Genomic DNA, 26,330 nt, shown 5'->3' with positions numbered 1-26,330 from the left:
ATGGAGGAGGCACTGGAAAGACTGCTTATGCTTAGGGTAGATAACTCACCAGATCCGGGTGGCTTGCACCCCAGATTTCTAAGGAAAGTGGAGGTGGAGATAGTGTAAGGGCTTGCCTTAATCTTTCAAGCTTCCAGATATGAGGGAGGTACCAACAGATTATAGAGTGGCAAATATTCAAGAAAGGATGCATGGACACTTCTAGCAGGTACAGGCTAGTTAGTCTAACAAGGTTTTGGAATCCTTTGGAATCAAGGAAAAATTCAACAGGCACTTAGAGAGGTTTGAATTAATTATGGAGAGCCAGCAAGGATTTGTAAAGGACAGATTATGCTTGACTAATCTAATTTAATTTTTTAATGAAATAACAGAGAAATGTGATGAAGGGAATTTATTTTTAATTCATTTACAGGTTGTGGGTATTACTGGCTACGCCAGCATTTATTGCCCATCCCTAATTTCCCTTGAGAAGGTGGTGGTGAGCTGCCTTCTTGAACAGCTGCAGTCCATGTGGTGTAGTACACCCATAGTTCTGTTTAGGGAGGGAGTTCCAGGATTTTGACCCAGCGACAGCGAAGGAACAACGATATATTTCCAAGTTAAGATGGTGAGTGGCTTGGAAGGGAACTTCCAGGTCGTGGTGTTCGCATGTATCTGCTGACCTTGTCCTTCTAGATGGTAGTGGTTGTGGGTTTGGAAGGTGCTGTCTAAGGAGCCTTAGTGAGTTCCTGCAGTGCATCTTGTAGATGGCACACATTGCTGCCATTGTGCGTCGGTGGTGGAGGGAGTAAATGTGTTTATATGGGGTGCCAATCAAACAGGCTGCTTTGTCCTGGATCAAGATTCTTGAGTGTTGTTGGAGCTGCACTCATCCAGGCAAATGAAGAGTATTCTATCACAATCCTTTGACCTGCTCTTGTAGCCACAGTATTTATATGGCTAGTCCAGTTCAGTTTCTGATCAATGGCAACCCCCAGGATGTTGACAGTGGGGGTTTCAGGGATGGTAATGCCATTGAATGTCAAGGGTGATGGTTAGGTTCTCTCTTATTGAAGATGGTCATTGCCTGACACTCGTGTGGTGCGAATGTTACTTGCCACTTGTCAGCCCAAACCTGAATATTGTCCAGCTCTTGCTGCATTTGGACATGGACTGCGTCAGTATCTGAGGAGTTGTGACTGGTGCTGAACATTGTGCAATCATCAGTGAACATAATCTGTTCTGACCTCATGATAGAAGGAAAGTCATTGATGAAACAGCTGAAGATAGCTGAGCCTAGGACACTACCCTGAGGAATTCATGCAATGATGTCCTGGAACTGAAATGATTGACCTCCTACAACCACAACCATCTTCCTTTGTGCTAGGTATGACTCCAAACGGCGGAGAGTTTCCCCCAATTCCCATTGATTTCAGTTTTGCTAGGGCACCTTGATGCCACACTCAGGGGATTCGAACCCCGATCCCCAGAGCATCAACCTGGGTCTCTGAAAATGCCACTATGCTACCGCCTCCCCTTAAATGTCATGGATGTTGTCTTTATGGATTCTAAAAAAGCATTTGACAAAGTACCAAAGCCGCTTAACAAAATAGGGGTTCGTGAAATAGGAAGGCCAGTGTGCAATTGGATAAAAAAGTGATCTTAAGGACAGAAAGCAATGAGTTGTGGTAGATTATTATGTTTTGGAGTGGAAGGTGATAAACAGGTATTCCCCAAGATACCAAACTTGCAGGAGTGGCAAACGGTGAGGATGATATGAATTTCCTAAAACTGCACATAGATAGGCTAACAGAGTGGGCAGACAAGTGGCAGATCGAATTTAATTCGGAGAAGCTTGAGGTAACGCATTTTGGCAGAAGGAATGGAGAAAGGCAATGTAATGCCACAATTCTAGAGAGCAGGGGGGCTTGGAGGTGCATGCGAATTGATCTTTGAAGATGACGTTGGTGACGTTGCGAGAGTGTTTAACAAAGCGAAAGGGATCTTGGGGTTCTTAAATAGAGGCAATGGGTACAAAAGCAGAGAAAAAAAGCAAAAAACTGCGGATGCTGGAAATCCAAAAAAACAAAAATACCTGGAAAAACTCAGCAGGTCTGGCAGCATCTGCGGAGAGGAACACAGTTAACGTTTCGAGTCTGTATGACTCTTCAACAGAACTAAGGAAAAATAGAAAAGGGGTGAAATAAAAGCTGGTTTAAGGGGGGTGGGGTGGGACAGGTAGAGCTGGATAGAGGGCCAGTGATGGATGGAGATAACCAAAAGATGTCACAGACAAAAGGACAAAGAGGGGTTGAAGCTGGTGACATTATCTAAGGAATGTGATAATAAAGGTACAGATAGCCCGAGTGGGGGTGGGGTGGGGGTAAGGGATTGAAATAAGCTAAAAGGCAGAGATAAAACAATGGATGGAAATACATTTAAAAATAATGGAAATAGGTGGGAAAAGAAAATTCTATATAAATTATTGAAGAAAGGGGGGATCGGAAAGGGGGTGGGGATGAAGGCGAGAGTTCATGATCTAAAAAGCAGAGAAGTTGTCAGAAGGTACTTAAAGCTCACTGTGCACAAGGGTGGGTGATGTGGAAACAATCAATGATTTCAGAAGGAGATTGGATGGCTAATTGAAAACATATGAACGTTCCTTGAGAAGGTGCAGAGGAGATTTACCAGAATGGTTCCAGTGATGGGGGTTTTAGTTACAAGGTTTAGTTGGGAAGACTGAAGTTGTTTTCCTCAGAGCAAAGGAGACTGAGGGGAGATTTGATAGAGGTGTACAAGATTATGACAGGTTTAGATAAGGTAGAAAAGGCAAAACTCTTGCTATTAGCTGATAGTATAAGAATTAAGGGGCACAAATTTAGGATTTTGGCCCAGAAATGCAGGGGGCATGTCAGGAAGAACTTTTTTACATAGCGAGTAGTAATGACTTGGAACTCACTGTGCACAAGGGTGGGTGATGTGGAAATAATCAGTGATTTCAGAAGGAGATTGGATGGGTAATTGAAGCAAATAAACTTGCAGGGCTACACGGACTAAGCAAGGCTGGATTGCTAGCATGGATTCGATGGGCCGAATGACCTCCTTCTGTGAGTTAAGTATTTCAGAGAAATCAAGTTTGCAAAATGTAAATTGGAACTTTTACTTAATCAACGACAAAGATTAAAAGGTATAAATAAAACAAAGAAAATGAAAACTAGGAATGGAAAACGAAATATCAGAAAGTGAAATAAAAGAAAAAAATTTGCATTTATATTGCACTTCTCAGCAAGCTTCACATACAATGCACAACTTTGAAGTACAGTGACTATTTTTATTAGAACATGAAAAAGTAAGAGTAGATCATACTGCATCTCAAGCCTGCACTGTCATTCAAACATTCATAGCTGATCTTATACCTCAGCTCCTCTTTCCTACCGTATCCAGGAATCCTACATTTTATAAATAGGGCCATAGGCCGGAATTATCCGGTCCTGTCCTGGCGGGACCGGCTGCGGGAGATTCGGTGGCCCAGCCAAAAGTCTATTGACAATCGGTGGGACCAGCGATCCCGGTGGTGAGCAGGCCCGGAAAATCCCGCCCGGAGAGTACAAAAGCTAGGAAGTGATGATAAACCTGTGTAAAATACTTCTTTAGCCTCAACTGGAGTATCGTGTCCGGTCCTGGGTGCTACGCTTTGGGAAGGTTGTGAAGACATTATGGAGGGTGCAGAAAAGCTTCACAAGAATGGTTCCATGGATGAGGAGTTTCAGTTACATAGATAGATTGGAGAAGTGGGGACTATTCTCCTTAAAGAAGAGGAGGTTGAGTGGGGATTTGATAGAGGTGTCCAAAATCATGAAGGGACTAGACAGAAGCAGAACAAAACTGTTCCCATTGGTGGAAGGATCGAGAACCAGGCAGCATAGGTTTAAGGGAGGATCTGGAATGCACTGCCTGAGAGTGTGGTGGAGGCAGGTTCAATTGAGGCATTCAGAAGAAGATTGGATAATTATCTGAAAAAGAAAAAATGTACAGGGCTATGAGGCAAAGGCCAGGGGGTGGTACTAGGTGAACTGCCCTTGCAAAGGGCCAGCACTGACATGACAAGCTGAATGAGCTCCTCCTGTGCTGTAACCATTCTATGATTCAATGATTTTGTACAGTGCAGAAGGAATCCCATTTGAAATTAGTCCCTCATGCAGCGAGACATTACAGAGCCCTCTGTGCCTGCACGCCACTTTACATTATTCTGTTTAGGAAATGCTAAATGAAGTTTTCCCATAGCTTGTAGGGAAAACAGCACTGCTTGTCATAGAACTGATCAATACAAGCCATGAAGCCACTAGGCTTGGCCCCTAGTCTCTGCTGAATCAATTAAACTTACCCAAGGTGGCAGTGTCAGTTAGAAAGGGAAAGATCAGCTAGGATCCCTATCCTGATGTCTAGTCAATGCTTGTTACGCTGCAATAAAGAATCAAGCTTGATTGTGATTCTGCTCCATGGGCAAGAAGCTTCCCAACACTCACTGTCTAGGCCGGCACTTGAGTGAAGTACCAGAGGTCATCCAGCATGAGTGGATGCCCCCAACAAAAGTTATCACTTTCTGGTGAGAAATGGAGAAAATTAGTTGAGAGCAGGGTGAAGGAAAGGTGAAACTCCTGATCAGCTGAAAATCACTACCCTGCTCTCAACTGGAGGGTGCAGAAAAGCTTCACAAGAATGGTTCCATGGATGAGGAGTTTCAGTTACATAGATAGATTGGTTGATGCCGATGAGGTTGATGAGATCTGTGTGTTCCATGTGCAGGTGTTGATTTAGAACGAGGAGCAGTGGGACATCTACTTGAAGAGAAAACAGCATGCGTTTCTGCTGCCGTTTCTGATGAATCTGTTGCTGGAGACAGTGGGGTGTACGAGGCTTCTGTCAAACGGTATGTGTGTGTTTTCCTGCATTTCACAGTAGCTCAAGAATGTGACTGAAGAGTGACTAATCTAATAGCTGTATGCTGGGATTTGGAATCCCTGTGCTCTATCTTTAGTACACTGATGTGCTGTTAACATAGCATTGTCCAGTTTCTTTGAAGAAGATTATCAATTTCTAAAGATAAACCCACATGTCACATTATTAACAGCAGTCAGGTTTCTGCTCCTTGCGTAACACTTCTCAAAATCACAAATTTTCATATGACTGTGACCATGGTAAACAAGCCCTCCTCATTCTTTTCAATCTGTCTGCAACTTTTGACATGGTTAACCACTCCATCTTTCACTAACATCTCTCCTCCATATCCCAGCTGGATGGGGCTGCCCCTCACCTGGTTCCATCTCTATCTGTCCAGCCTTAGCCAGAACATCACCTGCAAAGGTTTCTATAACCATTCCCACAGTGCTACCTCAGAAGTCCCACAAGGGTCTATCCTTGGCTCCCTCCAATTTCTCATGTACAATGATACCCCTTGACAGCATCATCCAAAAATACAATGTCAGGTTCCACATGTACACTGCTGACATCCAGCTCTACTTAGCCACCACATCTCTCAACACCTACATTGTCTATGATTTCTTATGCTGCTTATCTGACAACCAGTATTGGATGAGCAGGACTTTTCTCCATTTAAATATTGGGAAGACCAGAGCCACTGTCTTGAATCTGTTTTCTAACCACTCGCCTCATCCCTCTCTCTGGCCACTGTCTGAGGCCGACCCAGACCATCCATAACTTTGATATCTTATTCGACCCTGAGCTGAACCTCAAACTCCATAGCCTCTTCATAACCAGGACAGCCTACTTTCATCTTTGTAACGTCACCTGTATCATAATGGGGACAGTAGCGTCATGATGCTGGTAATGGTAATGGATTAGTAATCCAGCAGCCTGGACTTATGTTCTGGAGGTATAATTTCAAATCCTAATTAATTGAATTAATTAATTAACCTAGAATAAATAATTAGTCTCAGTAATGATGATCATGAAGCTACCGGATTGTTGTAAAATTCCATCTGGTTCACTAATGTTCTTAAGGGGAAGAAATCTGATCTGCTGGCATAGTAATCCAGATACCCTGGTAACGCTCTGGGGCCCTGGCTTCGAATCCCACTAGTGGCAAATGGTTTGAACCCAATGAAAGAAAATTCTGAAATTAAAAGTATAATGATGACCATGAAACCATTGTCAATTGTCGTAAGAAGTGATCTGGCTCACTAGTGTCCTTTAGGGAAGGGAATCTGCCGCCCTTTACCTGGTTTAGCCTACATGTGACTCCAGACCCACAGCAATGTGGTTGACTCTTAACTGCCCTCTGAAATGGCCGAGCAAGCCACTCATTTTGCTCATCTGCAACTACTGCTAAAACCCTTATCCATGCATTTGCTCCTTCGAGACTTGAATATTCCAGTGCTCTCCTGGATGGCCTTGCACCCTCCAAAAATTTAAGCTCATCCAAAACTCAGCTGCCCGAACTTAACGAAGCACCAGTTCACCCATCGCCCCTGTGCTCACTGTCCTACATCGGTTCCTCGATTTTAAAATTCATTTGCATCTTCAAATGTCTCCATAGATTCACCACTCCCTATCTCTGTAACCATCTCTAACCCTACTACCTCTACAACCCTCTGCATTATCTGAACTCTTCTAATTCTGGTCTCTTGCACATCTCTGATCTTCATCACTTCACAAATGGTGGCCATTCCTCCAGTTGCCTCAGCCTTAAGCTCCGGAATTTTTGTTTTCCTATTTTTGGAAAAATATACTTCATTCATAAACTATCTGAAAGAACATAACAAAACATTTCTAACTGGCCATCACAAAAAGTGCAATCAGATTCAACTTTTACACATGGATCACGAGCCGCTTCAATACAATCAACGAATATTACAGTCTTTTCAATATGGTCATTACAGACAGTCAGACAGTGCAATGGAATTGGAGTTATCAAAATACATCATGTTGCACTCTGAGGTGCTTCAGTACAATTATGATACATTTATTATTCACTAGATCCATTTATTGTGAGTCGCACAACCCAAGGGGTCTCTTCCCAGCCCCTCTGTGGCAGAAAGGACTTAGACAGCGACCTTTCCCCATTGCGCTTTTGCAGCGGCTGCCCCAAGCTTTAGTGCGTCCCTCAGCACATAGCCCTGGACCTTGGAACGTGCCAGTCTGCAACACTTGGTCGGGGACAACTCTTTGCACCAGAAGACCAACACCCTCATCCTGATGGCCATCTCTGTGTGCGGTTGCATCAAGCTGTACGTAGACCCTCTGTACGCAAACACCAAATGTCGCTACGTGCTGAGGTTCTACCTGGCTCCGGTGTTGCAAAGGATGGGTCTGGCCACGCTGCCGCGGAACGCTCCAAGTAGTTGGACCGTGCCGTACCACCTGTCCCTCGTGGAAAAATTTATGCAGAGAAATACCTTTGACCACAAGTCCATCAGGCAATGGTCAGCACATAACGCCCTAGAGGCCCTGCGGGAAAAGGAGATGGTGGATCCTGTCAGATGGTACCCCGAGCAGACTACCAAAGTCATTTGGCAGAATGCCTCATCGTCAGAACTTTCCAGCAAGCATCAAGATGTAGCTTGGCTGGTGGTGAGAAAGGCCCTCCCCGTCAGATCCTTCCTACATGCCAGGAGTCTCACCCCATCTGTACGTTGCCCTCGAGGTGGCTGCGGGGAGGAAAGAGACCGTTGTTCACCTCCTTGTGGAATGTGCCTTTGCAAAGAAGGTCTGGAGAGAGATGCAGTGGTTTTTGTCGAGGTTCATCCCAAGCAGTTCTGTGACACAGGACTCTGTGCTCTACGGGCTGTTCCCAGGGACACCCACCGAGACAAACATTAAGTGCATCTGGAGGATCATCAACTCAGTGAAAGACGCTCTTTGGTCAACCTTAAGCTCCGGAATTTCCTCTGTAAACTTCCATGCCTTTTGATTTCTCTCTTTACTCTTATAAAGCACTCTTTAAAACCTACCTCTTTGCCCAACCTTTTAGTCACATGTCCTAATGGCCAGAATTTTACCAGCATGTTGAGGGTCGCACCACCAGGACCAAACACTGGTGAATGCTGGGACAGTGGAAGTGGCCAAGCACAAGACCATTGGCCGGACTGCCATTCCATTAAGGATGAAGGCCAGCCTCTCCAAGCTGTGGAGCCAACCAGAGGTGGCTGCTGCTGAGGCTGCAAGGGCAAGAAGGGGTCGCCTCCATATCGAGGCTCCCTTGAAAGGCTGGGAAGAAATTTTGATAATATGCTGGGACCAGGCAGTCAAGGGCGATTGAGGATGTGAACCCTCCAGCGGCGGTGTCGGAGCAGTGGGTTAGCCAATGGCACTAGAGGGCTGGGTGCCGGAGTGTGTTGGGGAGGCCACCTTGAGGTACCTGGCAGTCTTCCCACCGATAAAATGCTGGTAGGGAGTGTAAAATGGCCCTTAATGGGCCAGATAATTGGATTAATCCTGCGCTTCAAAATATGCCCTGGTGTTAAGAAGATGTCAGACCAACCGCATCCTCCGCCATTTTACCAACCCTCCCAGCTCATCTCCAGAGGGCTGGCAGAATCCCGGCTAATATCTCCTCATGTGGCTCAGCGTCAAATTTCATTTGTTAACACTACTATCGGGACATTTTAATCCATTAAAGGCGTTATATATGTACAAATTGTTGTTGATCAAAGGAACAGTGGAGAGAAAGCTTGAAATGTCCGTACCTGCGAGCTCAGAAATTTTCTTATGGAGAGAAATATAAACTTTAAATTTAAATTAAAACAGAAAATGCTGGAAATACTCAGCAGGCCAGGCAGCATCTACAGAGAAAAACAAGAGTTAATGGCCGAAATCTTCCATTCTGGAGCGTAAGTTCGACGGTGGGCACGGAAGTGAGAATGGTTTCTGCTGGCGGGCAGGAAGGCTGACCATATACAATCTTGCACTGTTCAGCTGATTAAATATGTGATCTGCAAGGAGATCGCTGTTTTTCGTGGCAGGGTCAGGCAGGAAGTCGCCATCCCTGCCATGACCTCATCGGGTTGACGTTCCGGCCGCCATATTTAAAGGGCACCCAGACAGCCTGCACTATCCCTTCCACCTTTGCCCAGCCATTGCTCCACCCTACCCCGCTGACCCTTCCTCCCTTCTTTGGACACCCTCCATGCAACTTGCACTACCACCACCCAGTCTCAAGCACAGGCTGGCATTTACAGTCACTCCACAAAGAGGACAATGCAGCGGCAAATCACCGTTAATCATGGAAGAAGCCGACCTCGCCAGTTGCACTCCACTTACCAAAGTGAATGTTCTAATTACTGGTTGGCGGAGACCTTAATTTGGAGGGGAAGCTTAATTCCAATGAGTTAACCTTTGAATAAGCATATATGACATGCTAATGCACTCGAAAGGGCTTCTCGACATTGTCGGGAAACTCGACCCACCTTTAACCCGCCTTTACAGTCCCGAGAACATAATTGCTAAATGCCGTCCCGCCGTTGGGAAATTGATATTTGGCCTCCCACTAAATTAAGTTCCCCCGTCCACCAAGCTTCCCACTCCTGGCAGGACTATAAGATTCAGCCCAATGTTTCAGATCGATGACCTCTCATCAGAACTTTAAACTTAACCCGTGCAGCTACCCGAGTTTATTGCCAGTAATGGGCCGTCTCATGATTTGTGATGAACAGCACCAAAAAATTCTTCCTACATTGACTTTGGAGCATGACAGCATGAAAAACATGTGAAAGGGCTGTTTGCTGCAGAGGGCAACATATTGTAACCACATTTTACTTTCAGTCAGTCAGGCAGCCAGCACAGATGTTGGGCACGCTGTCTTGTGAAAGTGAGTGATGAGATTGGTAATGGTCATGACCGGTCCTGCATATAGGACAATTGTTTCTGTGTTACAGACTGTGGTAATTTAAGTTAGGAGACTGGAACATGCTATAGTCTTTAGGATTCTTCCTGGAATCACCATTCATCAACGTGCAATGGATTGCTCTGAAAAGATCCAATTAAAAATGAGAAATAACAAGTCTCAATGAGACAGGACTGATGTGAGTGGTCCTGGTCTACCCCCTTCACCCTCCTTCAAATAGCCTTTTTTTAATTCATTTTTTTATTTTTCCTAGCTAGTCTGAAAATGCTCACTCTGCCAATGATCATTCTTTTTGTGCAACCCGAGACTTTGGATACTGAAGGACTTTTAAACGTGGTCTGGGTATCACGTCTGAGACTAATCCTGAACTCACTTCCAAAAGGGGTTTGCTGATATCAATCAAGAAGCAGGGTTCTGGGCTGATATGCGGCAGCCTTCCGTCTCGTAAGATGATGGCTTGCGCCATGGTGGTCAACGCTCTGTTGAACATCACCCGGTGTGGCCCAGGTGCCCCACGCTGGCATGGCAGTCTCTGCCGCATTTGCTGCAGAGGAAGACAGTGGGCTGCGAAGGTGCGTAATTCACTGGCCTCTGTTTTCTCTGGGCTCTCTTCTTGGCCAGCTGAGATTTTCATTTCTGCTCGCTTCTTCCTATGCCCTTCCAAACAGTCAGCCCCCAGAGGTCACGGCTGTCAGCACCTGTCTCCCAGTTGTCGGTCTCAATATCCTGCCTGATATCTGCATCCTAACCCAAAAGCTTAAAAGACAGTGATAGCCTCCCCTGCTGCTAGTTTGGCTGCCAGCATTTAACTTAGCACAGATCAAGATTAAACTTGGAGCTGTCCTAGAGTGTGTAGCTCAACTTTTGTTGTTATTTAATTTCAGGGTATAAGCATTGCTGACAAGGCCAGCACTCTGTTGCCCATCTCTTGTTTCCCTGAGTCAGTGGTGGTGATGTTGGGCCATCTTCTAATGTAACTGGGGAAGGTGATGGCGTAGTGGCATTGTCAATGGTCGAATGATCCAGAGACCCAGGGTAATGCTCAGGGTAAACCCAGTTTTGAATCCTGCCACGGCAGATGATGGAATTTGAATTCAATAAAATATCTGGAACTAAAACTCTAATGAAACCATTACCAATTGTTGTAAAAACCCATCTGGTTCACTAATGTCCTTACCTGGTCTGGCCAACATGTGACTCCAGACCCACAGCAATGTAGTTGACTCTTAAATGCCCTCTGAAATGGCCAAGCAATTTAAAAAGGATTGAAACCAGATGGAACACCCGGCATCGACCTGAGCACCGGAAACGACAACGGCAAACTCAGCCCTGTCGAACCTGCAAAGCCCTTCTTACTAACATCTGGGGGCTGGTGCCAAAATTGGGAGAGCTGTCTCACAGACTAATCAAGCAACAGCCTGACTTAGTCGTCCTCACGGAATCATATCTTACAGATAATGTCCCAGACATCACCATCTGCTGGGTCTGTCCTGTCCCAATGGTAGGACAGACCCAGCAGAGTTGGCAACACAGTGGTATACAGTTGGGAAGGAGTTGCCCTGGGAGTCCGCAACATTGACTCCGGTCCCCATGAAGTCTCATGGCATCATGTCAAACATGGGCAAGGAAACTTCCTGCTGAGTACCACATACTGCCCTCCCTCAGCTGATGAATCGGTGCTTCTCCATGTTGAACACCACTTGGCGGAAGCACTGAGGGTGGCAAAGGAGCAGAATGTATTCTGGGTGGGGGACTTCAGTGTTCGTCACCAAGAGTGGCTCGGTAGCACCACTACTGACTGAGCTGGCCAAATCCTAAAGGACAAAGCTGCTAGACTGGGTCTGCAGCAGGTGGTGAGGGAACCAACAAGAGGGAAAAACATTCTCGACCTCATCCTCACCAATCTGCCTGCCGCAGATGCATCTGTCCACGACAGTATCAGTAAGAGTGGCTGCCACACAGTCTTTATGGAGACAAAGTCTCCTGTTCACATTGAGGATACCCTCCGTCATGTGTAGCACTACCACTGTGCTAATTAGGATAAATTTTGAACTCAAGACTGGGCATCCATGAGGCGCTGTGGGCCATTGGCAGCAGCAGAATTGTACTCGAACACAATCTGAAACCTCATGGCCCGGCATATCCCCCGCTGTACCATTAACACCAAGCCAGGGGATCAACCCTGGTTTGATGAAAAGTGCAGGAGGGCATGCCAGGAGCAGCACCAGGCATACCTAAAAATGAGGTGTCAACCTGGTGAAGCTACAACACAGGACTACTTGTGTGCCAAACAGCATAAGCAGCAAGTGATAGACATAGCTTAGCGATCCCAAAACAACATCAGATCTAAACTCTGCAGTCTTGATACATCCAGTCATGAATGGTGGTAGACAATTAAACAACTCATTGGAGAAGGAGTCTGCACAAATATCCCCATCCTCAATGATGGAAGAGCCCAGCACATCAGTGCAAAAGATAAGGCTGAAGCATTTGCTACAATCTTCAGCCAGAAGTGCCGAGTGGATGATCCATCTCGGCTTCCTCTGGAGGTCCTCAGCATTACAGATGCCAGTCTTCAGCCAATTCAATTCACTCCACATGATATCAAGAATTGGCTGAAGGCACTGAGAATGCAAAGACTAAGGGCCTTGACAATATTCCAACAATAGTACTGAAGTCTTGTGCTCCAAAACTTGCTGTGCCCCTAGCCAAGCTGTTCCAGTACAGCTACAACACTGGCATCTACCCGGCTATGTGGAAAATTGCCCAGGTATGTCCTGTACACAAAAAGCAGGACAAATCCAACCAGGCCAGTTACCGCCACATTAGTTTAGTCTCAGTCATCGATAAAGTAATGGAAGGGCTCATCATCAGTGCTATCAAGCTTAGTAATACCCTGCTCACTGATGCCCAGTTTGGGTTCCTCCAGAGCCACTCAGCTCCTGACCTCATTACAGCCTTGTTCAAACATGTACAAAAGAACTGAACTCCAGAGGTGAGGTGAGAGTGACTGCCCTTGATACCAGGGCTCCATTTGACTAAGTGCATAATCAAGGAGCCCTAGCAATGGAGTCAATGGGAATCGGGGGAAAACTCTCCACTGGTTAGAGTCATACCTAGCACAAAGGAAGATAGTTATGATTGTTGGAGGTCAGTCATCTCAACTCCAGGACATCACTGCAAGAGTTCCTCAGGGTAGTGTCCTTGGCACAACCATCTTCAGTTGCTTCATCAATGACCTTCCTTCCATCATAAGGGGATGTTTGCTGACAATTGCACAATGATCAGAACCATTCATCACTCTCAGATACTGAAGCAGTCCATGTCCAAATGCAGCAAGACCTGGACAATATACAGGCTTGGGCTGATAAGTGATAAGTAGCATTTGTGCCACAAAAGCGCCAGGCAATGACCATCTCCAACAAGAGAGAATCTAACCGCCATCCCTTTACATTCAATGGCATTCCCATCACTGAAACCCCCACCATTAACAACCTAGGGGTGACCATTGACTAGAAACTGACCTGGACTAACCATATAAATACTGTGGCTACAAGAGCAGGTCAGAGGCTAGGAATCATGCGATGGGTAACCCACCTCCTGACCCTCCAAAGCCTGCCCACCATCTACAAGGCACAAGTCAGGAGTGTAGATGAAATACTCCCCACTTGTCTGGATGAGTGCAGCTCCAACAACACTCAAGAAGCTTGACACTGTCCAGTACAAAGCAGCCCATTTGATTGGCACCCCACTGACAAACATTCACTTCCTCCACCACTAATGCACAGTAGCAGCAGTGTGTACCATCTACCAGATGCACTGCAGGAATTCACCAAGGCTCTTTAGACAGCACCTACCAAACCCATGACCACTGCCATCTAGAAGGACAAGGGTAGCAGATAGATGGGAACACCACCACCTGGAAATTCCCCTCCAAACCACTCACTATCCTGACTTGGAAATATATTGCCATTCCTTCACTGCCACAGGGTCAAAATCCTGGAACTTCCTTCCTAACAGCATTGTGGGTGTACCTACGCCACATGTACTGCAGCAGTTCAAGAAGGCAGCTCACCATCACCTTCTCAAGAGCAACTAGGGAAGGGCAATAAATGCTGGCCCAGCCAGCGAAGCCCACATCCCTTGAATGAATAAAAAAAACTGAGTGCTTGCTAGGCCACTTTAGAGGGCAGCTAAGAGTCAATCATATTGGTGTGGGACTGGAGTCACATATGGCCCAGACTGGATAAGGATAGCTGGTTTCCTTCCATAAAGGACAGTAAATGAAGTTACTCACTGGTAGTATGTGGCATTATATGCCCATGAACTATCATCCTAACTCATTTCTACATTGTGCATTTAAAAACCAATGGTTCACTTAGGAATCAAATTGCTGCAAGGTCATTCATCTGTTTGGGCGTATTTCAGCTGAATATAACACTGTTCTCACCTGATGTCCACAAGCTCCCTGGGCTCACTGTCTTGTGTGCTACCTGGTCTGGCTCGGGAGCACAGTGGACAGTGTCCACTGAAAAAGTGAAGGAAGGAGAAATGACTTCTTTTTAGTGGCTTAGCAACTATAAAGGGATGACCCCATAATCTTGAGCTATGAGTGGGAGCCATGTTCACAGGGGTGTGGGTCAGAGATAAGGCTGAAATATTGTAGGCCTGATTCTACATACTGTACTTGCTGTGAGTATGGCTCCCCACTGGGAGTGGACTTTATTCCTTAAGTACTGCATCTTCCACATCTACAACACTTTACGTAAAAGCCCACATAAAATTTGCAGCTTTTCCATGTCTCCTGTAAGTGCAGCAGAATATCTTAAACAGAATATGTGAGTGCTTTTTAAACCGAGGCCATAACCATAACTTACATATGGCTGTGATATATTGTCTGGATAAAATTATCATGTATTTTATGGTGGATTTTTACTGTTCCCAGCTCTCATGTTCTTCATGTTTAGTTTGTAATTTCCATTAACTTAAATTTTACAACATTGCTGTTAGGCCAAATGAAACTGAAGATGCCATTTATGATGAAGATGAGCCTTCCACATTAGAGGCAGCTCAAATCCAGATAGGACTGAAGTAAGTGATTTCAAAAAATTAAATATGCATGGCTGAATTTGTGAGTCTGAATTTCTTTTGCCTTTTTGTCCTCTTCCCTCCTGTTGTCCTGTAGCCACTGATTAATTGTGAACATAGGAAGTGTATTTTGGTGGCCTGTTTGATTACAGGATTGTGTTATCACAGCCAAGCTCAATTTCTACTTTAAGGATGCTATATAAATCCAAGCTGTTGTTTTTACCCAACACTTACACATATGTACTTTCAGTGGAGCGTGATGGACAGTGACGATTAGAGGAAGCCCTGGCTGATGCTCCGGTGATATGAGTTCAAATCCCATCATGGGACCTGGGGGAATTTAAATTCAGTTAATTAATAAATCTGGAATAAAATGCTGGTCTCATTAATAATGATCACAAAACTGGCAGATTGTCATGAAAACTCCTTTAGTTCACTCATCTCCTTCAGTGATGGAATCTGCCATCATTACCTGCTCTGTCCTACATGGCACTCCAGACTCACAGCAATGTGGTTGACTCTTAACTGCCCTCTGAAATGCCAAGCAAGCCACCCAGTTATATCAAACTGCATCAGAAAAGTATGCGCTGTAGTGTACCTGCACCACATGGACTGCCATGGTTCAAAGAAGGTGGCTCACCATCACCTTCTCAAGGGCAATTAGGGATGGGCAATAAATGCCTGCCTTGCCAGTGATGCTCACATCCTAAAAAAAAATAAATCAATGTTTTCCTCCTTAACTTAGGGTCACTGAAGGCAATTAAAATAGCACTGACTCAGCTGGCATGAGTTATGTCAGCACTGGACAGGGACCAAATTTGGAATATTCCTGGTTATTCACCAATTTACACAGCTGGCTGATATTCCTGCGTCAAAATTTCTGACTGTTCATTTTTCTTACTGCGTCTGCAACAGGTACGATCCCACCAGTGCAAGTTTTATTATAATCATCGTGCAGCTGAGAAATCCGTCTGCCCTCCTCGTGCCATCTGGGTGCAAGGTGTAAGTACTGCTGTCTGTGAAAACCCAATGCAATATCAACATTAGAGAATAGTTAGGAGTGAGAGGCTGGAGCAACGGAGATTGAGGGGAGATTTGCTAGACATGTACAAGATTATGACAGGCTTAGATAAGGTAGACAAAGAGAAGGTGTTCTCATTAGCTGATGGTACAAGTACATGGGGACACAGGTTTAAGGCTTTAGGCATGAGATGCAGGGGAGGATGGGAGGAAGGACTTTTTTACTCAGCAAGTGGTAATGACCTGGAACTTGCAGGACAGTAGGATCAGTGATGATGAATGATTTCAATAGAAAATTGGATGGGCACTCGAAGGAAATAAATTTGCAGGGCTAATAAGACTTGACTGAATGAGAGTGGACGAATGAGACTGACTGGATTGCTGTACAAAGAGCCGGCATGGACTTGATGGGCCAAAGGCCTCCTTCTGTGTCATAAATAACTATATTGATCCAAAAACTAACACACTGCAACATCATCTTTAAATGTGCCTCACTTGTTTAGGCCTTTCTAATGTCACAGATATCCCTTTCTTTAAAAGCGTCCAGTGCGCCAAGAATTTTAACTTCTTTCTCCAAAACCATCCCTTAATTACCATTGGGTCAAAGTCCTGGAAATCCCTACCTAACAACAATGTGGGAGCATCTTCAGCACACAGATGGTATCAATTCTAGAATGCACACCAGTACCTTCTCAAGGATAATTCAGGATGGGAAAATGTTGTGACCTTGACCTTGCCAGCAACACCTACATCCTGAGAATTAATTTAAAATCCTGAGATTAGTACCCTGCAAATCCTTTTTGTAATATTTTCCTGGCTCCTGAAATTCCCTTTCTGTAAGAGCAACATTTTAAGTCTATCGATCTCATTGGTTCCTAAATGAACTGTGACCTTGGGTTTCTTTCCTTTTCCGTCATAGAGTCTTATTCACCCATTCAGTCAAGTCTCAGACTCTAGCACCTGGAAAGCAATATATCATTTCCCACCACAAGGAGAGCAAAATACATGAATGCTAGAAATCTGAAGTAAAAACAGAAAATTGTGGAGAGAGAAACTGAGTTAATGGGCAAGATTTTTTGCCTTTTTGCTGGAGGCTAGTTCCAGGGTGGAATGGCTGCCTGTCCATAAACCCATATTGCTGAAGCTAATTTAAAAGCCAATTACAGCCAATTATCAGGAGTTTCCAGTCAACCTGCAGGCCCCCTGAGGCATTGAAAGCATGGCAACTGCCTGGAGGCTGGAGACCAGGAGGACCAGTACTCCATCATACCTTAGAAGCTCCCCCCACCTAGTATGTCACGGCTACAGCCACAGGCCACCTTGTGGAGGGACCTTCTCTCTCTCCTAACCGTAATGGTAGGCTGCAACTCCTTCTATGCTGAAGCCCTCCTATTGTCCCTCCAGCTTCGAGAGCCTGCTCGTGGTCTCTAGTTAAACAGCAAAACTGTCCACTAAATGGCCAATTTGGGGAAGATTGCTGTCAGCTACCTGCTCCCAACACAGAGGCAGACGGTTCTTCCCTCTTCTGGAAGCAAAGTCGGCATGGAGCCGACACGCTCCACGCCAGCCCACACAGCAGCCATCGTGTGCTGCGAGCGGGCTTAATAAAAGCCCCTCACTGGGGAGGAAGTCCCACTCTCTGGAGCTGCTGGCCAATCTGATCGGCAGGCAGTTCCATTAGTCTCGACAGTGCCAAGAGCGCATTAGTGGCTGCTGCCGGGACTGCATTGAGGAGGAAGAAGGTGCAATGGATCCACAGAACCAGTAAATATGGGGTCTTGGACAGGGAGGGTTTCAGCTGATCAGGGAGGGGGCAGGGTTGCGGGGTTGGATTTAAGGTTGTGGGGGTTAGGAAGAAAGAGGGGTTCGGTCATAATGGGGGGCGTCCCTCAATCCGCAAAGGGCAGCTCCTGAAGATCAGGACCCCTCGCCCTTTAAAGGTTGTGTTTAAAAAAAATCAGGTTGCCCACTCCTGCCTGGCTGCCTACACTAAATGTTTTATGATGTGCGTGGTGTAGTATCAAAGTCGATTGGCTTGATAACAAGCCCAATTGACCCTTGATTAGCTATTTAAATATGGTGGGCAGGCTGCCGATGTTGGCAACCGCCCATCTCCGTATTATAGGGGTGAGCTTGGATAGGAAAGTGACGGGGTGAGCACCCACACTTGCTGGGCACGAAAAATGCAGCTCATTGAATCACGTCAGGAGTGGGGAGAGAGGAAATATTTTTATAGGAAATGAACAGAAATGGAAAATAATTTGTGCACATCCTATGCAGGTTGTTCAATGACAAATGCTGAACTTACACCATTGCTGATTATTAAATCTTTAGTAATTTCAGTCCTTAGTGTAAAAGTTAATTTTGCAACCCTGCAGGTACATTAGAGCTGCATTGCTTCCGAGCTCGTGTGACTCCAGCAGCCTTTTCCGGACAAAGGTTCACAGCATTGCAGAGAGTCTCATGTTCAATGAGGTGTTCAGGGTAGCCATTACCCAAGCTGCTTTACATCAGAAGACGCTACGAGTTGATGTTTGCTCTGTGGGGAAGACGCAGTTGGAGGATTGTCTGGTGAGTGATGAAGAAGCCTTATTTGCACTATTTCACAGCCATTAAATAAGCAAACAGGAAGTAGTTTATAGGCTGACTCCCAGAGAGCTTACAGCAACCTGAGATGTGCTGGATAGTTAGGGCCAGATTTTCTCGGACTCGGGAAGACCCTGTAGACCTTTAAAAATGGTGGGGCATGACCCAGATGCAATAGTCCCACTCCCATTTCCAACAGATCCAGTTTTTCCTGGCGGCTAGTATGGGGTGGGATGTGATTCACACAGAGAAAACTCTGAACTAGGACCTTAACCCATAATGCGGGAGGCATCGATTGATGGAGTAGACATAAATGCTCTTGAAGGGCAAATAAGGTCTGTATAACTGTCATGATCTGAAATTTTTTAAAATCCTTTGTTCTTCAAAATAAAAAAAGGGTGTAAGCTGTCAATGAGAGTTAAAAAAAACAGTACCCCATTAAAACCCGGTTACACCTCATTCAACAAGGTATAACCTTTTCGAGGGTTTTTACATTACACTGAAAGTAATAGTGTAAAGGTTTTCCATCCGTTCAGTGATTTCTACTTAAGGGGCTCTTGTGCTGCAGTAGTGGTGTCCCAGGGCCAAAAACTCCAGCTTCAAGTCCCACTTCAGAACTTGAATGTCATGGAAGGTGCCTTCATAATATGACCAAACAGATTGATTATAAGCCCCTAAATCCTTCTAATATTCCTGATGGCAGGCGGTAAAAGTGGGAGAGTTTCCTGGTCAGCCATACTGCAGAAGGCAAGGGCAAACCACTGCAGTACTTTGCCAAGCATAATCATGGACCAAACCAATGGAAGTCCATGGTCACCAATGCCCGCTTAGAGCATGGTACCTGTAGGAGGAGGCAGATTTCTACTTAACTGCAGTCGCTTAAAGGGGACCATAACAATGCACCATATGGGCATATGGGGAAGTGTAGAACCACTACCAGCAACTTCAGGATTTCCTCATTGAACTGTACATGCGCAGAAATTTCAGAGGACCCATGACGGTGAATGGTGACAGTTTCACCATCATTACTACTGCAAAGTCCAGGCCAATAGCAGTCAGTGTGCTTTTAAGTAATTCTTCTGAGACTTTTCTGAGAGGCATGATAAGGTACTATAAAAATGCAAACTTTGTAAACTTCCCGTGTGAAAGAGATTCAAAGAAATTTTTTTTACATACGCGCTAACCAAGTTGTTTAAAACAATAATCAGACTGAGAATTTTTTCCAAAGGCTGGAACCCAAATCAGTCTGGCGGACCTCTCCAGCAATGGTGAGACTTCGACAAGCTGGTACAACATGCTACATTACAAGAACATGAACATTCATAATTCAAAGAACAAAGCACAAACTGAAGAAGCCTCACTGACACCTCAGCCTTGCAGCACTATAGACAAGGTAAAGGTTATTCAGAAGACTGAATTAGGTTTGGTAGAACCATTGCATGGAGCTGAAACCAATGGGCACAAATAACTGAAAGTGGAATGCTATGTCATTAAAAAAGACAGTGTGTTAATTGCCTCAGGGTGAGACTTCGGCCCCCATCTGGGGAGGAAGTCCTGCCTTAGTGAGCTGTTGGCCAATCCCAATCCAATTGGCTGGCAGCTATGGTTTGAGCTGTGGCAACTGCTGGGACTACAGTCAGTCCCCAAACAAGAGGAGGTTTGGAGGCAAGTCTGCGGTACCGGCAAGGCCTGGTTTATAGGCCCTAGTGAGGAGGGGTGGGAGGCAGGGTTGGAGAGGCTGGGGAGGGGGGTGGGGGTAAAGGCGGTGTTTGACCTTGAAGGGGGCTGCCTCCTATGGGCACATGAGTCCCTCAAAGGAGGTTCCGGCTCCTTCCCCTTTTGCCCTGCACCAATCCACCCAGTAAAAACTGCCAGGCTACTGCTAGATGTGAGCCTCCCCCTGACACAAGTAAAATAGTTGCAATGGTGGGTTGAGGCACTTTAGAGGTCACTAATTGGCTGCTTAAGGGCCTCAGTAGGCTCAAGGTTGAGTTGGCACCCAACGCCTCCATCGTCCACTGTAAAATAGTGGTCAGGGGTGGGCGGGAATCCAGTGGGAAAAACATGTGTTGCATTTTACAAGCCCCTCCCCTGCCTTCAAGCACCCTGTGTGGGCATAAAATCCAGCCCATGTTTTAAGTGAGCCCAGTAGATTAGTTTGAAATTGTGTTAAGAAAATTGAGGGAAGACATACAAAGTTTGCGGAAGGTGGTAGTCTATTTGCTTAACCCCTTTCTTATTTTATTGCATGCTTCACCCTTCTTTACAAAGCCTTCCTTTTTGACATTAATTCATAGTGTGGGAATTCCCGTGGGCCTGAAATGGGCATTGCACACAGAGCACAGATGGTAACCAGGAGGCCCAAGCTAGCTCACAATTAGGTCTGCACCTTATTAATATCTTTGTGATGGAATCCCGAGTGGAGGAAGCCCAGAGGAGGAGGCTCCACAAGTATCTCCATCCTCAATGATGGAGGAGCCCAGCACATCAGTGCAATAGACAAGGCTGAAGCATTTGCTACAATCTTTAGCCAGAAGTGCCGAGTGGATGATCCATCTCAGCTTCCTCAAGAGTCCCCAGCATCACAGATGCCAGTCTTCAGCCAATTTGATTCACTCCACGTGATATCAAGAAATGACTGAAGGCAGTGGATAGTGCAAAGGCTATGGGCCCTGATAATATTCCGGCAATATTACTGAAGGTGTGTGCTCCAGAACTTGCCACGCTTCTAGCCAAGCTGTTCCAGTACAGCTACACCACTGGCATCTACCCAGTTATGTGGAAAATTGCCCAGGTATGTCCTGTACACAAAAAGCAGGACAAATACAACACGGCCAATTGCCGCCCCATCAGTCCATTCTCAATCATCAATAAAGTAATGGAAGGGGTCATCAACAGTGCCATCAAGTGGCATTGCTTAGCAATAACCTGCTCACTGACACCTGGTTTGGGTTCTGCCAGGGCCACTCAGCTCCTGACCTCATTACAGCCTTGGTTCAAACATGGACAAAAGAGCTGAACTCCCGAGGTGAGGTGAGAGTGACTGCCCTTGACGTTAAGGCAGCATTTGACTGAGTGTGGCATCAAGGAGCACGAGCAAAACTGGAGTCAATGGGAATCAGGGTGAGGACTCTCTGCTGGTTGGAGTCATACCTAGCACATAGGAAGGTGGTTGTGGTTGTTGGAGGTCAGTCATCTCAGCTCCAGGATATCACTGCAGGAGTTCCTCAGGGTAGTGTCCTCGGCCCAACCATCTTCAGCTGCTTCATCACTGACCATCCTTCCATCATAAGGTCAGAAGTGGGGATGGTTCCTGATGATTACACAATGTTCAGCACCATTCATGACTCCTCAGATACAGAAGCAGACCATGTCCAAATGCAGCAAGACCTGCATGATATCCAGGTTTGGGCTGACAAGTGGCAAGTAACATTCACGCCGCACAAGTGTCAGGCAATGACCATCTCCAACAAGAGAGAATCTAACCATAGTTCATTGAAATTTAATGACATTACCATCACTGAATCCCCCGCTATCAACCTCCTGGGGGTTACCATTGACCAGAAACTGACCTGGACTAGCCATATAAATACTATGGCTAAAAGAGCAGGTCAGGTGCTAGGAATCATGCAGCAAGTAACTCCCCTCCTGACTCCCAAAGCGTGTCCACCATCTACAAGGCACAAGTCAGGAGTGTGATGGAATACTCCCCACTTGCCTGGATGAGTGCAGCTCCCACAGCACTCAAGAAGCTTGACACCTTCCAGGACAAAGCAGTCCACTTGATTGGCACCACATCCACAAACATTCACTCCCTCCACCACTCATGCACAGTAGCGGATATGTTTACCATCTACAAGATGCACTGCAGGAATTCACCAAGGCTCCTTCGATAGCACCTTCCAAACCCATGACCACTACCGTCTAGAAGGTCAAGGGCAGCAAATAGATGGGAACACCACCACCTGGAAGTTCCACTCCAAGTCACTCACCATCCTGACTTGGAAATATATCGTCGTTCCTTCCTTGTCACTGGGTCAAAATCCTGGAACTCCCTTCCTCACAGCACTGTGGGTGTACCTACACCACATGGACTGCAGTGGTACAAGAAGGCAGTTCACCACCACCTTCTCAAGGGCAACTAGGGATGGGCAATAAATGCTGGCCCAGCCAGCGAAACCCACATCCCGGGAATGAATTTTAAAAATAGAAAAATCATTTATACTCTGTTTGTTGATGTTAATAAAGGGAGGCTAAAGCCAGCATTGGGTATGTCATTTATGAATATTAGGGATCTCGCGCCTGTTCGAGGCTGAAAAATGGTCTTAGCCAATATTGGGTGAGATAGCTTTGAGGTATCTTTTAGACATGGAACATTCGTCCTTGAAATTGGCCCTTGTTCTACACTAATAAAATGGGCACAGGGTAGTCCAATTTTGAACCCCTTGGCTCCCTGATTTATCACTTTGTATTTAATGCTGCTCTCATACCAGCAGAGGGGACTTGTTCCATATTCTAATGTACTGAATGTTCGAAATGCACAAGTTCTGTTTTAAAGAGATTGGGCTAACAAGAGCACATGGCATTATTTTTAGAAACATTGGGGGAGTGGAACCAATCCTAGCTCCCTTCTTCACTTTGTATCACGAGTGTGACCTTCTTTAGCTTCTTAAGGGTTTATACATTTCTGAAGATTAATTGATTTATTTCCTCAGTAAACCATGGGAGTTTTCTTGCCCTTGTGAAAGCAGACTTGGAGGCTGGAGGGCTGAGAAATTAGTGGAAAACTCCATCCGGACGGCTGTCTGACACTGTCCTGCCTCTGGGTGACTTTCCCAGCAGTGGGGGTGCCACAGGAATCAGCAATCTGCTCAATTTTGCGGGACAGGCAGCTAAGGCAATGAAGGCCATTTTATCACAGTGAAGCAACTTTGCACAGGCTTCCCGCTGTGCCTGTAGCACGGCCAAACTTCGGAGATGGCCTGTCTGTGGGATGACAAAGGGATATCAGAGGTGCTGTCCGAGCCACAGCCATGGCCAAAGGCATTGCTGTGGAGGGGTTTCCCCTCCCCACTGATGGCTCTACCAGCACCGGGCTTCCCTTTTTAATTCATCCCCCTGGAGCCTTTCAAGTGCGCCTCCATTTCGAAGCGCCCTCAAGCTTTCCATCTGCCTCAGCAGCAACCTCTCCCAGCGGGGCCAATGCTGCAAGCCCTCGCACTGGGCCTCCCGCATCTATGTCCCGCCCATCTCCCTTAATTGGATTTCAAACACGGAGGTGGCCAATGAGGTGACCGTCTCCCATAAAGTGATGCCAGCGTGTGTACTGCCGGGAAGCACAGGTTTGAGACATTCAAATCGTCCCAAAATTGAGGTCGTGACACCTGCTGGAAAACTTCCCCCTACCATTCAGTATTTGACCTTATGGTTAGATGGCATTTGGAAACCTAGGGTATAGATGTGTTGATCAACACAGTGATATTGGAAAGTTACTAAACTCAAACTTATTATTTAGTTTCAAGTTGTAGTTGGTAGTGTGTGTGAAATGTAAAAACTGAAACCACTTGAAACATTGAAAGATTTAATTTCATTATATCACAAGAAGAGGTTAGCAGTGATTGTGGAGCTGGCTATTTGATCTGATAATGTTACTTCTGGCCAAAGCGTTACGAAACTTCAGTTAAATGCCCGCTGTGCCTGATGAATTTGCCCAGCAGGTTTCTGTAGATAAAAATATAAATTATATAGCTAAATTATGTATTTGAAATTTAAGAATCACAAATCATTTCCATGAGTGGAAGTTAAGTATAACTTATGTTAGGCAGAAATGTTGCATTCTTTAGGAGAAACTGAAAAGCCTTTGGTGAGTTGTGTCATATGAATTTCTGCTCAAGTACAAAAATCTACATGAAAGAAAATAATTCTCTATATTCTGCCTTGACTTCTTCAGTTCCATTGCCTTTCTTCTCTTCATATCCAGCAGGATGCTGTATCTGCACTGCTGGAGAGGACATCTGTTGAGCTGCAAGCTGTAGAACAGGAACTGGCTACAGAGGACGGAGATGGTGCAGCAGGCGAAGACTGGTACTGTAGACTTTGTGATGCTAGACAATTTACCTTTGAATGGAGCATTCTTCCCTCTTTTGTATAAACACTGGGCCAGTGAAGTCCCACATGAGTTCCTCCAAGCTCCCACCATAACTCCAGTAGTAGTCTAGTTGAATGTCCTGAATCTAGGGGGTCTTTGGGCCCTTACAGGGGAGGCGATGGCATAGTGGTATTTTCATTGGACTAGTATTCCAGAGACCCAGGGTAATGTTCTGGGGACCGGGATTCGAATCCTGCCACGGTAGATGGTGAAATTTGAATTCAATAAAAAAAAAATCTGGAATTGAAAGCCTGATGATGACCATGAAATGATGGTCGTTAAGCCCATCTGGTTCACTAATGTCCTTTAGGGAAGGAAATCTGTCCTTACCTGGTCTGGCCTACCTGTGACTCCAGACCCACAGCAATGTGGTTGACTCTTAAATGCCCCCTAAACAAGGGCAATTAGTGATGGGCAATAAATGCTGGCCTAGCCAGAGATGCCCACATCCCATGAGTGAATTAAAGAAAAATGTTACTAACAGGTGTTTTCTTCAAGGACCACTTTGTAATCTTCTAATATGATACAAGCATAGAGGGAACCCAGGCCTACATGCACAGTCTACTGTCTATGAGCTCTTACTCAGCACTCTGGGCAGGTGCTGAGTAGAAGTCGAAGAGAGGATAGGGGAAAATCGAACTGTTGGGCCTACAGTTTTAATAGGTTTCTTTCTTTTAGTATTATTGGTTGACAAGAGGAAAAAATGGTAATGGCAACAAGTCTCAGCTCTGATGATAGCTACAGCTGAGCAACCCAATAGTACAGCCATAGAGAGCAGCAGGTGTCACAGGGAGAGAGAGGGTGGGCTGTCAGTGGCTTATAGGCCATGTTATAAGCAGCAATGATTAATCAGCAACTCCATTATTATTGTATCATGCAGCTGCCAAGATGCATAAAGGCAAACTGGATGGACTTTGGTCTTTTTTCTCCAACTGCATACATGCAGTAAAACAGAGAAGTTACAGCACAGAAACAGGGAGTTCAGTCCAAGTAGTCCATGTCATTGTTTACCCTCAACACGAGAAAATAGTTCTAATCACATTTACCTACCCCTGTTCTTCAGTCATTCATCCGCATATCCTATCTGACCTTGAATCTTGACAAAAGGTGACAAAAAAAACAGATCAAACCCTGTATGACTTTTATAACTTATTGCTAAATGCAGGCTGGAGATGCTAGTGGAAGATACTGCTGAGGCACAGGAAGAAGGAAAGGGCATTGGCAAAGAGGCAGAGGTGGAAGAGGATGCTGTGGAACTAGTTGAATTGCAAGAAATTCCCCAGAGTATGAGTGATGAAGAAAGAAGTGATGTGATGGAGTCACACATAGTGCTGCAAACTCTGGTAGGAATGTTTACCGTTAACCACCTCCATTTAAAAAGGGAACCCAATTCTGTGCAGTGCTCAAACAGTTTGGGAACTCAGCATCAGAAATACCTGGAAAAACTCAGCAGGTCTGGCAGCATCGGCGGAGTAGAGCACAGTTGACGCCATGAGGGGTCATGAGGACTCGAGGGGTCAACTGTGCTCTTCTCCGCCGATGCTGCCAGACCTGCTGAGTTTTTCCAGGTATTTATGTTTCTGTTTTTGTTTTGGATTTCCAGCATCCGCAATTTTTTGTTTATATCTCCAGGGACTCAGAGTGTTG

General features: G+C 45.6%; 1 protein-coding gene across 2 annotated transcripts in view; it reads left to right on the top strand.

The window, feature by feature from the left end:
* Positions 1-26,330, top strand: part of LOC121277404 (protein WWC2-like) — a 251,113-nt gene that overhangs the window by 207,724 nt on the left and 17,059 nt on the right. The window contains exons 12-18 of one of the 2 annotated variants that reach the window (XM_041186832.1): positions 4,786-4,909; positions 14,852-14,932; positions 15,845-15,931; positions 18,328-18,520; positions 19,764-19,928; positions 24,516-24,619; positions 25,849-26,026. In XM_041186832.1, the coding sequence (XP_041042766.1) occupies positions 4,786-4,909; positions 14,852-14,932; positions 15,845-15,931; positions 18,328-18,520; positions 19,764-19,928; positions 24,516-24,619; positions 25,849-26,026 (932 nt within the window). Of the gene's footprint in view, positions 1-4,785; positions 4,910-14,851; positions 14,933-15,844; positions 15,932-18,327; positions 18,521-19,763; positions 19,929-24,485; positions 24,620-25,848; positions 26,027-26,330 lie in introns of both variants that reach the window. The other variant, XM_041186831.1, reaches the window with a different exon arrangement.

This window comes from Carcharodon carcharias, chromosome 4 (assembly GCF_017639515.1).
Source record: "Carcharodon carcharias isolate sCarCar2 chromosome 4, sCarCar2.pri, whole genome shotgun sequence".
Taxonomy (NCBI): domain Eukaryota; kingdom Metazoa; phylum Chordata; class Chondrichthyes; order Lamniformes; family Lamnidae; genus Carcharodon; species Carcharodon carcharias.
This window is presented reverse-complemented; position numbering and strand designations above follow the sequence as displayed.